Here is a 14,917-nt window from a genome sequence, read left to right on the forward strand (position 1 = left end):
GAAGGCAGGCACTCAACAAGTATTTACAAAACAAAGGAGAGTCCAAAGATTTTAAAATGCTAAAGAAATGTATCTATGCAGTGGGAGTCAGACTCAGAGATACTTAATTTCAGTTTTTGAGAGAGGAGTCTTTTTAAAAATAACATACCCCTTAGGATCAGTATGTAAAAGAATATCTCGGGCAGCCCAGGTGGCTCAGCGGTTTAGCGCCGCCTGCAGCCCGGGGTGTGATCCTGGAGACCTGGGATTGAGTCCGGTGTCGGGCTCCTTGCATGGAGCCTGCTTCTCCCTCTGCCTCTCTTTCTGTGTCTCTCATGAATACATGAATAAAATATTTATTTTTATTTATTTATTCATTCAGAGACAGCGAGAGAGAGGCAGAGACACAGGCAGAGGGAGGAGCAGGCTCCATGCAGGAAGCCCGATGTGGGAGTCAATCCCGGGTCTCCAGGATCACACCCTGGGCTGCAGGCGGCGCTAAACCGCTGCGCCACCAGGGCTGCCTGAATAAAATCTTTAAAAATAAAAAAAAAGAATATCTGATCCATCTCTCATCTTTCTGAAGGTTTGTGTATAAACTAGAACCTTTACATCTTTTTAAAATCACATAAATTTCAGAACCAAAAGAGTTCTCACTTATTTTGAGACTTTACACTCACAATGTGTATGTGCAAGGAAGTAAGGGCATACTTCCATCTAATCCAAACACTAAAAGAGTCTGGTAAGGAGAGACAGATGGGAGAATCAAGCTCCAAAGTAGACATACATATTGAAAATACAACTATTTTAAGGGGCGCCTGGGTGGCTCAGTTCGGTGAAGTTCTGCCTACAGTTCAGGTCATGATCCCAGGGTCCTGGGATGGAGCCTCGCATCATCGGGCTCCCTGCTCAGCGGGGAGCCTGTTTCTCCTTCTCCCTCTGCCCCTACACTCATGTTCTCCCTTGCTGTGCTCTCAAATAAATAAATAAATGAATAAATCTTTAAAAACATGTTTATATTATAATATTCAAGTCTTTGTTACTAAATACAAATATGATGGGGTGCCTAGTTGGCTCAGCTGGTTAAGTGTCTGACTTTGGCTCGGGTCATAATCATAGGGTCCTGGGATCCAGCCGCACATTGGGCTCCCTGCTCAGCAGGGAGTCTGCTTGTGTCTCTCCCTCTCCTTCTCTCCATCTCCTCCTCCTGCTCATTCTCTGTGTCTCAAATAAGTAAATAAAATCTTTAAAAATTTTTAAATGTGAGGTTTCAAGTCAATAAAGCCCTGTTTTAAGAATTGACTTCTGTAGCGCCTGGCTGGCTAAGTCAGTAGAGCATGTGACTCTTGATCTCAGGGTTGTGAGTTCAAGGCCAATGTTGGGCACAGAGATTGCTTTAAAAAAAAAAAAGACTTCTGTTAGATTCCTGAAGATGGATGCAAATGGTCGTGTGTGTTTTATGAAATGGAGTAAAGACCCATACCCTGGTTTTCCTAACATGGTCCCACTTGTATTTATCTTGACTATGTACCTAACAGCCTTTCTGCTGTAGTACGATTTATCTCACATCTGTTGAGTACTACAAGCTCATTTGTTGTCAATGTTCTACATATAAAACAGTTGTTCCCTCTTTAGAGGTTGTACTGCACAGCAGTTAGCTTTATTTGTCTTGTGCAGTGTTCAGGGGCCTTGAACTGAGATTCTGTACTGTGAAGAGTTGAGATGATGTTTGTTTTCCCTGTGCCCTCCTCAAAGTTTTTGAATGTCAGAGCCTTTTCTATTCACATATGTATTCGTCCACTCTCAGGTCCTAGACTCCCTTATGCTCTGGCGTTTTAGTAGATTCTTAAAAGATGCTTGCTAAACTAAGTATCTACGTTTGCTTCAGTTCCTTCACTTGTAGTGCCATCTACTTTATGTACCACCTTGTCCAAGATGTTTTCTTTGATTGTTTAAGCCCGCCAAGGTCTTCAGAATCAGAATTACCAGAGCTAGGTGTTGATTGTTCAAGTCTGCTACTTTTACTGTCTTCCCTAACTAGAGTGTGGCTCGCAGAGTATGGGGTTTGAAATTAGACAGACCTAGGTTCCATTTCCAGTTCTAGTGCTTACTATCAGTATAATTTCGAGCTGGTAACTCTGGGCTTGTGTTCCTAAGTCAGTGGGAGGTTTAACAGAGTGAAGGAGATATCGTTCATCAAACGTATATAGCAGCGGGCTGGCTGGGTGGTTCAGCGGTTGGGCACCTGCCTTCAGCCCAGGGCGTGGTCCTGGAGACCCAGGATCGAGTCTCCCTATCGGCTCCCTGCACGGAGCCTGCTTCTTCCTATGACTGGGTCTCTGCCTCTCTCTGTCTCTGTGTCATTCTCATGAATAAATAAATAAATAAATAAAATGTTTAAATAAAAGAAGAAAAAGTATAGCACCGAAGCTTGCGTCACAGACAAAAATGGACAGCTACTTTCCCGGCCTTAAAAAGAATTCCACTACACCGAAGTGTTCCCGGAATGTACTTCAGACAACATACTGTGTCCTAAGGACACAAAGGGGCACTTTTCCAACCAACTTAAGCTCCCCGACGTCCCCCGTCCTGGGGGTGATCGATGTGGAGATGAAAGCTGGAGACGTGGCCAAAAAAGATTTCCTGTCAAAGCCGAAGACGTGGAGCCGCAGCGTTTTACGGAGGCCCTGGCTCCCAAGGTTTAGACACCTCCAGGGTGACCCGTCATCAGGAGCGGCAGGCACGGGATTTGGCCGCTGGATGAAGCCTCGGCCTCGCCCGGCTGCTGATCCACCTGTCCCGTCCCGAGGCGACCGAGTGACACGCACAGCTTGCCCCCGTCCTACCCACCCGACAGCCCCACGCAGCCGGGCCCGCACCCCCGGGCGTCTAGGGCAGGGAGCGGGCCCCCTCCCACCCTCTCCGGTCGCAAGAGCCGGAGGCGACTCACTGCCGAGGCCTCTGGCCTGATGAAGCAGTTCCTGGTCCCCCGCTTGCCGCGGCTCCCCGTCCGCCTCGCCGGCCAGCGCCTCACAGCACTCCTCGGGGGCAGCGGCTCCGTCCAGCTGCCCGGCTCCCTCGGCCGGCCGGCCACCCGTCGCCGGCTGCTCCAAGCCAAACCAACTGCTCAGACCCCGGAACATGCCGCCCGCGGGGCCGCTGCCGCGCTCGGGGCCACCGGAGACCCTAGGAGGCACGGCCGCCTCGCGACTCCACGGAGCCCGGCTCCCGGGAGATGCCCGGAAGTGCGACGCGGGAGCCGCCTCTGCACCGCCCCCGGCTCACTGCGGCTGCTCGGCCGCCGCCGGCGCCTGTGTCATTTCCGCCAAAGGTCCCGCCCCCGTCGGCGGCTTATTTCTGGGACTTTGTGACGTGCGTGGAAAGCGGACAAAGGGTTTTCCCAGCGTCGGCCCCGCCCGCTTCCCTCGCGTCCTCCCCCGGCTTTTCTGGGTGACTGACCCCGACGTGTAAACGGCGTCCCTGTCACTCTGGGCCGCTTGGCCGCCTCCTCAGGTCCGGCTGGCTTCAGCCCCTTTCCGAGCCCCGAGCAGAACTGGCCCAGCGCCTCTAGGTCCAACAATTAATGTACTGGAAACACAGAGGACGAAGGAAAGTGGTAAAGCGCACGACGTGGTCCCGGCACTAGAGTCTAAACTGTGAGAAGCCATGGGGCAAGCGACCCCATTTCCTCAAATACATTGCTACGAAGGGAGGAGAAGAGGAACCTATAGATGAGAAATGATTTTTGATTTTATTTATTTATTCATGAGACAGAGAGAGACAAAGAGGCAGAGACACAGGCAGAGGGAGAAGCAGGCTCCATGCAGGGAGCCCGATGTGGGATTCGATCCCAGGACTCCAGGATCATGCCCTGAGCCAAAGGCAGACGCTAAACTGTTGAGCCACCCGGGCTGCCCCTATGACAAATGATTTAAGAACCATAACCCATGGCAACCTGTGGATTTTATTTGGATCCTAACTCAAACAAACATGGGGGGGGGGGAACTATAACATTTATAAAAATTGGAAATTTCAGCACACCATAGTTCCTGTAACTAGGGAATGGTTAAGTTGAAATTTTAATTGTACTAAAAACACCCATAAACTGTAACATCTCAACCATTTTTAAGTGTACAGTTCAGTACCATGAAGTCCATTCACAATATGCAACCAATCTCCAGAAGTATTTTAAACTTGCAACACGAACTGGACCCATTATACAAGTCCCCATTCTCTCTCCCCACCAGTCCCTGGCACTCAGCATTTTACTTTATGTCTCTATGAGGGTGACTACTCCAGGAACCTCATGGAAGTGTAATCATACCATGTTTGTATTTTTGTGACTGCCTTATTTCACTAGTAAATGTTCTTGAGGTTCATCCATGTTGTACGATGCATCAGAATTTTCTTAAAATTCTACTTTTAAAATGTTGTGTTAAAAAAGGCTGAATGACATTCTACTGTGTGTATATACCACTTTTTGTTTATCCATTTATATGTCGATGGACATACAGATTGATTATTTTTTTTATTGTGCTAATAGTATCGTGTGTATTTAAAGGAGTTCTGATCTTTTACAGTGTCCTACCAAGATATTTACCAATGAAATGATAGGATATCTGTCATTTGATTCAAAATAAAGGCAGAGGCAAGGCAGAAATGGGTAGGGATATACATAAAACGAGCTTAGCCACAGTTTGACAGTTCTCCAAGCTGGTGGTAATACTTTTATATCTGATACTCTGTACCTTTAACTTTTTCCATAATAACATGCAAACGGAAAAAAAAAAAAAACTGGTTAAGGGAACAACTACCCTTCCACAGCAGGGAGTGCATAAACAGATTTCACAAGCATACTCTTAAGCAACCTATTGGCGAAGGATACCCATTATTCCTCCTCCTCCCACCTACTTCAAGTGTCCTGTAGGAGTATGTGGAGACAGATTTCCCTGCTCTCCAGTTTTCCAGCCTGAAGTATATTCACTATTCAAATCCAGGACTTGAGCTTAATAAGCCCAAACAACTTTATGGAGATATGATTCACATACCGTATAATTAACACATTTAAAGTGTACAGTTCAATGGTTTTTGGTCTATTACACTATTAATTTTTTAAACTGTGGTAAAATATATAGAACATAAATTTGCTGTTTTAACTTTTTAAAAAATATTTTTTATTTTATTTTTTATTTATTCATGATAGACATAGAGAGAGGCAGAGACACAGGCAGACGGAGAAGCAGGCTCCATGCCAAGAGCTCGATGCGGGACTCGATTGCAGGACTCCAGGATCGTGCCCTGGACCAAATGCAGGCGCTAAACCACTAAGCCACCCAGCGATCCCCTTAACTTTTTTTTAAAGTAGGATCCACACCTAGCTTGAATTCACAACCCTGACATCAAGGCCTAAGCTGACATCAACAGTTGGACACTTAACTGACTGAGGTACCGCTCCCTCCCCCCCATTTTAACTATTCTTAAGTGTACAATTCAGTGGCATCAATGGTTCTTCGAGTCTGGGTATTGATTCAGCCTTGAAAGTCAAGAGACATCTTAGGACCAATGTTTTCTAGGATTTATATCCGTAAGAACCTGAAGTGGTCAGCACTTTACTGAACAGGGATATTTGGTTCGAGTATGATTGGAATGAGCCCAGAATTTTGGGCAGAAGCCTAGAGGAATGAAGGTTCTAACTTCACTATCTAATAGATGAATAGCCTTGACCTGTTATTTGTCCTTTCTGTGCTTCACGTTTCTTTGCCTGCAAAAATATAGCACTGGCATCCAATACACAGAGATGGAGCCCAGCCCATATAGCACTACTTTTACTTTATCTCCAGGAACTCAATACCACAGCATATTCCCCAGGGAACAGACAATTTCACAATTGTTCTGAAAGGTAGGATTCTTCAAAATAAAAGATTGTAAGAGAGCATGAGCAATCAACTAAATGACAGACTTTTTTATTTTTTTTATTTTTTTATTTTTCATCTTTTTTATTTTTTTATTTTTCATCTCTTTTTTATTCTTATTGCTGTGCTGGTAGTGGGCCATGAATAAACACTTGTTTATTCATGAGGATATTCTTGTCCTACCCAAATCAATCTGAATCCTGTTATCAAATTCATTTTTCTGTTCAATTTTTCCCCCATTTTGGATTGATACAGTAGTTATCATAATAATTCCCCCTTTTTAAAAGGTTTTATTTATTTATTCATGAGAGACCCAGAGAGAGAGAGGCAGAGACACAGGCAGATGGAGAAGCAAGCTCCATGCAGGGAGCCCAACGTGGGACTCGATCCTGGGACTCCGGAATCACACACTGGGCTGAAGGCGGCACTAAACCGCTAGGCCACCAGGGCTGCCCCCATAATAATCCCTTTGTATTCACAAGATATCTTCCATCCTTTAGCTACATGGATAAGTAGAATGAGGATAAGGCCCCACATCCTATGGTGAAGAATCTGGCTTTAGGGACAAATATTTTACATTGATGTCCTGGATTTGCCACTCATATTAACTAATATACCTTTGGTCAGGACACTTCACATCTCTAAGCCTCAGATTCCTCATTATAGAAAGGGGGGATCCTAGTAATTGTCCTGGAAGTAAACAGGGAATGAAGTATTGAAATGTGGAAGGATGGGCAGCCTGGGTGGCTCAGCGGTTTAGCGCCACCTTCAGTCCAGGGCCTGATCCTGGAGAACTGGAATCCCCACATCAGGCTCCCAGCATGGAGCCTGCTTCTCCCTCTGCCTGTGTCTCTGCCTCTCTCTGTGTCTCTCATGAGTAAATAAATAAAATCTTAAAAAAAAAAAAAAGCAATGTGGAAGGAAACCTTACATATGTGACAGGTATCACCATTGATGTCGGCCCATTTCATGAGTGTGCTTTCCACAGGATGCTGTGGAAGACTTGTTTTGTAACACATCTTTCCATGCCTCCAGCTTTCAAAGGCCTTTCCTCCTCCTCCTTTTTTTTTTTTTTTTTAAGATTTTATTTATTTATTTGAGAGAGTGACAGAGCAGGAGGAGGGGGAGGGGCTTGCAGACTCCTCACTGAGCGTGGAGCCTGAGGGCAGGGCTCCATCCTAGGACTCCAAGATCATGACCTGAGCTGAAGTCAGATGCTTAACTGACTGAGCTATCCAGGCACCCCAAAGGTGTTCTCTGCTTTTCAAAAAAAATTTATTTATTGGCCTTCATGAAGACTTGAGGCTTCCATACGGTTCCTGCTGAGTAAAGCCTTTGTTTATTTTGCCAGAAGTTGACATCACTATCCCTAGCTCCTTCCTGCTTTTTCCATGACACTACTCTGTCATCCTTGGTGGGGAGAAACTCCGCGTTGCTTTGAAACTCACTTAATTTTTGAGGGACTTTAATAAATTTTTTCTTAAGAGTTTATTTTTATGTAATCTCTACACCCAACATGGGGCTTGAACCTACAACCTGAGATCAAGAGTTGAAGGCTCCACCCACTGAGCCAGCCCTGCGCCTGAAGAAACTTTACTGATTTCGATAGACTTGTAGACCTGCCTCCAGACTGTGAACCCCTCAAAAGCAGGAATCGAGTTTTATTTGCATCTTCTTCTTAGCGTGTTTCCAGTTCCCGGAGGGCAGTAAGGGATCCAGAAACGTGTGTGGACGGTGTGAAGCTGTTCACGGTGGTGAGAACTGGACGGGAGGCCCGCAGTAAGAGGATCTCCCTGCCCAGAGGCAGGGGCTCTCCGGGGACGTGGCGTTCCCCCGCTCCCCAGAAGTGCCTTTGCTAAGTGAGCCACGGAGGGGAGGAGCAGTCCTCGAGCTGAGGAGGCCTGGGGCCAAGTGCATCCAGGGCGGAGGGTGGCGGGAAGCTGTCTGTGCCTGAGGAGTCACTTTTTAGGCGCTTGTTCTGGAGCATTGCACAAACGCGGGTGCAAACCCCAAGCTCACCAGCGTGAGTCAGCGGGGCCCGCAGCAGCAGGAAAGGGAAAGGTGGGCGAGGAGGGCGCCGCGCACCCCGAGGCCCGCGCGGGCAGTGGGAAGGACTCGGTGGCGACAAGGGACACCCCTAGCGGCGGCCCCTTCCCCAGCCCTACAGGTGAGCGCGGGCCCGCCACGGGGCGGAGCGCGCCGTCCCCACCGGCCACTCTCCCGGCGCCACCACCACCGCGCAGGTAACCCCCCGCCCGGACCTTCCCCGCGCCCCCAGGGCCTCCGCGCCCCCAGTCCGGGCGCGCACGTGGGGCCGGGCGCCTTTGTCCCCTCGCCGATGGCGCCGGCGCCGAGTCGGAGAGGGGCCGGTCCCCCGCGCGTCCCCGCACCCGGCGCACGCAAGCCGCGGCGGACGGCGGACGGGCGGGGACCGGGGCCGCCCTGCCCGCGCCCGCTGCCGTCGGAGCCCGCCCTGCGGCGGCCCACAGTCCGGGCTCCCGAGCGTCGCGTTCCCGGGGTGCGCTTCTCCCCGCACGGGGCTCGGGAGGGGGCGCAAGGGCCGGCTGCACCCCGGGCCCCACTCCTCCCTGGCCTCGGGAGCCCCGAGAGCCCCGAGATGGCGTTGGCGGAAGTGAAGCCCCGCGCGGAGTGAAATGGCCTTTCTGTCCCCTCCCCCGCCCAGTGCACTCGCTGAACAACGACCCTGGCGTTTCCCCCGGAATAGCTGCTTAGGGCGCGCTGTGGCTAAGGACGCTGCTGCAACTAAATAGCTTTCTTTGGGCAACAGTATTTACAGATTTGATGTGTAATTTACAGACAACAAAATGCCCCCATTTTAAGGGTGCAGATCGGGGATTTGACAAATTATACTCCCGCGTAACCACTACCCCAGCGTTGACATAGATCATTTCGTTTGCATCACCCCGGGAAGTTCCCTCATGCCCCTCTCCGGTCAGCCCCCAAACCACCCCTCCCCCTTGCCTGCTTTCTATCACAGCTTAGTTTTGCCTGCTTTAGAACTTAAGACAATGGGATCATTCAGTAAGTACTCTTGCTTTTGACTAATATTACTTCCTAAATGGCCATCGTTGAGAAGGTGTTTCTTGGTGCTTCTCACGTTTTCAGTTGCTCTTGGGCCTGCACTGTCCAGTGTGGTAGCCACTGGCCACATGTGGCTCCTGAGCCTTCGAAATGTCGTGAGTGTGAATTGAGATGTGCTGAGAGTAGACACACAGGATTCTGATGACCTAGTACAAAAAGGGGGGGGGAGGGGATGTAAAATACCTCACTAATGAATTCCTCTGTTGATCGTGTGTTAAAATGATAGTATTTTGGATACATTGGGCTAAATAAGATATTATTAAAGTTAACTTCCTCTGTTTCTTTTTACTTTTTTTAATATGGCTACTAGAAAATTTAAGATTATACAGCTGGTTCCTGTAATGTTTTTTTTGGACAGCAGACAGAAGCAGCTATACACACTCCTGTGTTGCAATAAGCGTAAATGAAAAACTTCAGTCTTTACAGAATTTTGGAAAAGCAACTCAAGGAAGTAGCCTGAAACTAGCCTGCTTTTTCCTGCAGTTTTGAAACTTGCTTCAAACTTAACTTGTTTGCTTACAAGAGACAGAAAGAAGTAAACGTCTCCTTGGTATTAAGTTACATTTTGAAGGACGTTGTAAATTATCTGATGTGTTTAAAAAGGCATCTTGTGCTTTTGAAAATAAAGTAGTAATTGCCTACAGCCCAACCACCTAAGTATTAAAATTTAGCTTTTTGATGGACTTTTGATCAGTTTTTTAAAATAATAAATTTATTTTTTATTGGTGTTCAATTTGCCAACATACAGAATAACACCCAGTGCTCATCCCGTCAAGTGCCCCCCTCAGTGCCCATCACCCATTCACCCCCACCCCCTGCCCTCCTCCCCTTCCACCACCCCTAGTTCGTTTCCCAGAGTTAGGAGTCTTTATGTTCTGTCTCTCTTTCTGATATTTCCTACCCATTTCTTCTCCCTTCCCTTCTATTCCCTTTCACTATTATTTATATTCCCCAAATGAATGAGAACATATAATGTTTGTCCTTCTCGGATTGACTCATTTCACTCAGCATAATACCCTCCAGCTCCATCCCACGTTGAAGCAAATGGTGGGTATTTGTCATTTCTAATGGCTAATATTCCATTGTATCCATAAACCACATCTTTATCCATTCATCTTTCGATGGACACCAAGGCTCCTTACACAGTTTGGCTATTGTGGACATTGCTGCTATAAACATCGGGGTGCAGGTGTCTTGATCAGTTTTAATTAACACTGTTGAGATATTATATTCAATTTTATATCCTTATGTATAAGGGAATTTTTATGATAAATTCCGAGGCTTTTTGGCAACTACATAACATGACTTCACATGAATGCATTCCAGTTTTCAATGACATTTTTCAATTTTGCTAACTTTTACAAAGAGGAATTCATTTTAATAGTGTGACTGCTGGGATAAGGTACCATTACAGCAGTGCTCATTTTGTAACCGAATCAAACCAAGTTTGTCCACCCGATGCACAGCAAGCCAAGAAAAACTGACACTGAGCTTTTGCAGTGAAGGAAGATGGGCTATTTATTGGTGTGGTGCTACCTAGGAGAACAGGGAGCTAATGCTCTAAAGTTCCAAACTTCCCAATGGCTTGCAAATAAGGGTTTTTAAGGGCAAGATTTGGGGCATGGTCTCGTGAGAAGGTGGGTGTCATTATTTGGAGGCTTATAAGATCATGCTAGCAGGTGCCCTGGTGATACTTCGTCTGGTCCCCTGGAGGTCTTTTCCATCTCAAGAGACTTAGAATCTGAAAAATATCTTTGTTCTTTATGTTGGAGATTTCATTAGGTACATCTGGTAATTATATCTTTACTTGTAAGCGAATGGAGTTGCATTCCTACAGGTTTCTTGGCCAGTCCAGCTTTCCTGGGGGTGATATGACCTCTAGTATTCTTTTTTTTTTTCATCTCAACTAACAAAATGGATGTGGCCTTCAATTTGCCCCTAAATCCCACAGGAAAGGTGAAGAGGGCAGGGACTCTGACTTTTTGTCTATCCCCAGCACCTGGGAACATGTTAAGCATAATAGACCTATAATAAACATTTGTGAACTGATTGAATGGTGAGTAGATCACTGTGAAAAATGGTAACGGCTTTCATTAAGCACTTGGGCACTCTCTTTATGAGTGCCCATGCACCTCTATAAGGCAGGCACTGAGAAATTCGAGGTTTAGAAAAGTTGAAGAAGTGCCCAGAGTCATAGCTGTGAATAACAGAATTAGCATTTGCACCCAGGCTGTCTGACTCCAAAGGAGGGGCACTTACCAAATAGAAGAACTCAGGAGGGGTGGTGAGTAAGAGTAAGGGAGGTGTGAAGAAATTACCCCTATAATGACCACCTGGGACAGTAGGCGTGGAAAGAGGTGAATATTTAGATACATTTTGGATCTATAGGAGGAGCATTCTGGGTTTGGATTGATTGTTAGTCTTTTAGGCTAAACCCAGCTGGAGGGAGTGGAATGCCAGGTGGCTAGGGAAGAAGATTGAATGTGATCAACTGGAGTGTGTAGAGAAAGGCCCAGGGACTTAGGAAAGCCATTTGGGATGGGACATGTATATTTTGGGTGGCATCTGTTTACTCGCCTTGACCATGGTTGATTAGTTTAAATCGAGCTCAGAGCTCTGAAGTGAGATAACCTTATATACCATCAAGTCATGATTGTTTGTTTTGAAAGTAGAGGAAAAAAAAATCAGAATGGGCATCAGCTGACCTCTCATCTATTCCTTAGTTCACTTAATCCTCACAACCGCCTATGAGACTTTTTTTTTAATGTTGGCATATTTGAAGACTGATTTTTTTTTTAAGATTTTATTTATTTATTCATGAGAGACACACACAGAGAGAGGCAGAGACACAGGCAGAGGGAGAAGCAGGCTCCATGCAGGGAGCCCGATGGGGAATCAGGTAATCAATCCCAGGACTCCAGGATCAAGCCCTGGGCCAAGGGCAGGCGCTAAACCGCCCAGCCACCCAGGGATCCCAAGACTGATTTTTTTTTTAAAGGCTTTATTTTTTTTTTTGATTTTTAAAAAGATTTTTATTTATTTATTCATAGAGACAGAGAGAGAGAGGCAGAGACACAGGCAGAGGGAGAAGCAGGCTCCATGCAGGGACTTGATCCAGGGTCTCCAGGGTCTCCAGGATCACGCCCTGGGCTGCAGGCGGCGCTAAACCGCTGCGCCACCGGGGCTGCCCCAAAAGGCTTTATTTTTTGGAGCAATTTTAGGTTCATAGCAAAAATGAGCAGAAAGCACTAAGTTCTCATACACTGGCTGCCCCTGCATTCATAGCCTTTCCCATTATAGACATCTGGAACCAGAGTGGTTCATTTGTTACAATTGATGAACCTACATTGATACCTTATTATCATCCAAAGTCCATTGGTTACATTGGAGTTTGCTTTTGGCCTTGTACATTCTGTGGGTTTGGACAAATGCATAATGACGTATATCCACCATTACAGTGTCATACAGGATAGTTTCATTGCCCTAAAAATCCTCTGTGCTCTGTGTTTTCATCCCTCCCCCTAACCCCAGGCACCCACTGATCTTTTTATTGTCTCCATAGTTTTGCCTTTTCCAGAATGTCAAATAGTTGGACTCACACAGTATGCAGGTAGCCTTCTCAGATTGACTTCTTTCACTTAGTAATATGCATTGTAGTTTCCCCCATGTCTGTTCATGGCTTGATAGCTCATTTCTTTTTAGTGCTGAGTAATGTCCCAGGGACTGGTATTTTTAAATTCTATTTCACAGATGAAGAAATAGGCACAGAAAGGATTAGTAACTTGCCCAGGTACAGCTTGTACAGATCAGTCTGATTCCAGATCCTTATCTCTTAATTTTACCATGCTTCTGAATCCCAGACAAATTTGGTTTCTCACGATGAACTTTGTCCCATGATAGAGTAGGGGTAAATGGAATCAGGGCAATGGAGCCAGCCACTTTGCTTGTAGAAAGTATCCACAGCTTTTGCATATAGACAAAAATGGACAATCTAGAAGATAGGACTTTGTTTCGAAAATTTACTTTATATGAAAAATGCTGTGTGCTTTGGAATTTCTGGTTTAACACACTCCTGCTTTACTGGTTTGAGAATATGCTTCTTTTCCCTGACTCTTATATTACCTTTCAGATTATATCTGGGTGCTGACACCCAGCCACTCCTCTGCCAATGAAGTACATCCTGGTCACTGGAGGGGTCATCTCGGGCATTGGTAAAGGGATCATCGCAAGCAGCATTGGGACGATTCTAAAATCATGTGGACTCCGAGTGACTGCCATCAAAATTGACCCCTATATTAACATCGATGCAGGCACTTTTTCACCTTATGAGCACGGTATGAGAGAGAATAACTTCCCCCTCTTATAAAGCACAAATTGCAGTTCCTTCTTTTATTTGGGGTCATTTCTTTAGGATAGAGTTCTAGGAGTAGAGTTGTTGGATCATTCAGTATGAACATGTGAATGTTCTCATAGTTGTTGAGACATTTTTCAGATTGCTGATGACATTCCAAATTAGTTCACTCTTTTGGAAAACAGTGTATGGGGATACCATTTTTCTTGTACCTTTTACCGTTCAAATTATGTTTTATTTTATTGTAAAGGTAATATAGGTCTCTTAGAAAAAGTCCGACAATATGGAATATATTGACAGTTATACTGACAACATAGAATGGCATGAAGAAAATAAAAGTCCTCCATTTCCCACCACTTGTAGTGACTATTATTAATGTTGACATTTTAATGTACATGCTAATTATTTTTTAAAAGATATTAGTAATTACGTACTTTCTTTTTAAACTTTTTACACACAAGCAGGCAAGTGCACAGATCATAAGTGTACCACTTGATAAGATGAGCATACAGTGTAACCGGCCCCCAGATCAAGAAACAGAAACCCCCTTTATGCCCCTTCTAGTCTTTCCCCATCAAAAACCACCAAGGTAACCACTATCCTGTCTTCTAACACCGTAAGTTACTTTTGCTTATTTTTTTACTTTTTCACTTTATTTTTATTATGCACTACATAATACACGGCATGCTGTATATAATACACTGCATCACCTACTAGCAGCGATAGATGGCCATAACAGTTGTTTTTCAATAATCAGGAAAATGCTTCCTTAACTAATGTTCTCCAAACTCTTTGACATATAGTAACAGTTAACTCCAGAGACTACTTTTGCTTGTTTTTGAACTTGAAATGAATTGAATCTTATAGTCAAGCCGGTTTTTAATCTAATTTTTAAAACAATGTACTGTGGGGGGCATCTGGGTGGCTCAGTCAGTTAAGTGTCTACCTTCCACTCAGGTCATGAGCCCAGGGTCCTGGGATGGAGCCCCACATCAGGCTTCCTGCTCAGCAGGGAGTCTGCTTCTTCCTCTCCTTCTGCCCCTCCTCCTTGCTTGTACATGCATTCTCTCTCTCTCTAATAAATAAATAAAATCTTAAAAAGAAAACCCAACAAAGTGCTGTAAACATTCACATGTATTTTATACTCTTAAAGGCTGTGCTGAATCTGTACAATAACAGAAAATAACTACAATGTATTGTTATTATAAACAACACTGTGATGGAAATCTTTAAAACTTACTATTTCTTTAAACATAAATACCTTCATGCAGTTTCTGATTTCACAGGTATGTATGCCTTTCTGGCTTTTGACGTATAATACATATTACCAAAGGTTTTTAGGTTCATGATCTCTTATCTATAACTGTAAAATCCAGAAAGTTCTGAAAACTTAAAATTCTTCATAAGTTTGTGGTTATTTATAGTCTTTTTTCAAAAGTATTGAAAACTGGAGCACCTGGGTGTGTCATTTGGTTAAGCATCTGCCTTTAGCTCAGGTCATAGTCCCGGGGTCCTGGGATGGAGTCCCACATTGGGCTCCCTGCTCAGCGGGGAACCTGCTTCTCCCTCTCCT

At 45.3% G+C, this 14,917-nt stretch overlaps 2 protein-coding genes across 11 annotated transcripts in view; one reads left to right on the forward strand and one right to left on the reverse strand.

Annotated features, from left to right (window-relative positions):
* SYAP1 (synapse associated protein 1) overlaps window positions 1-3,249 on the reverse strand; it is a 34,061-nt gene extending 30,812 nt beyond the window's left edge. Inside the window, exon 1 of one of the 2 annotated variants that reach the window (XM_072816604.1) lies at window positions 2,930-3,249. In XM_072816604.1, the coding sequence (XP_072672705.1) occupies window positions 2,930-3,122 (193 nt within the window). In that variant the 5' untranslated portion in view covers window positions 3,123-3,249. The remainder of the gene's footprint in view (window positions 1-2,929) is intronic. The other variant, XM_072816605.1, reaches the window with a different exon arrangement.
* Window positions 3,250-3,401: 152 nt separating this feature from the next.
* CTPS2 (CTP synthase 2) overlaps window positions 3,402-14,917 on the forward strand; it is a 108,900-nt gene continuing 97,384 nt past the window's right edge. For 3 of the 9 annotated variants that reach the window (XR_012026441.1, XM_072816602.1, XM_072816601.1), the window contains exons 1-2: window positions 7,785-8,134; window positions 13,123-13,327. Coding sequence is in view for 8 of the 9 variants with exons in the window: in XM_072816602.1 (XP_072672703.1) it covers window positions 13,162-13,327 (166 nt within the window). In the remaining variant the exon portion in view is untranslated. Of the gene's footprint in view, window positions 3,636-5,182; window positions 5,425-7,500; window positions 7,646-7,739; window positions 8,135-8,732; window positions 8,934-13,122; window positions 13,328-14,917 lie in introns of those variants that run through there. The other 6 variants (XM_072816595.1, XM_072816596.1, XM_072816599.1 and 3 more) reach the window with 6 other exon arrangements.

This window comes from Canis lupus, chromosome X, assembly GCF_048164855.1.
Source record: "Canis lupus baileyi chromosome X, mCanLup2.hap1, whole genome shotgun sequence".
NCBI lineage: Eukaryota > Metazoa > Chordata > Mammalia > Carnivora > Canidae > Canis > Canis lupus.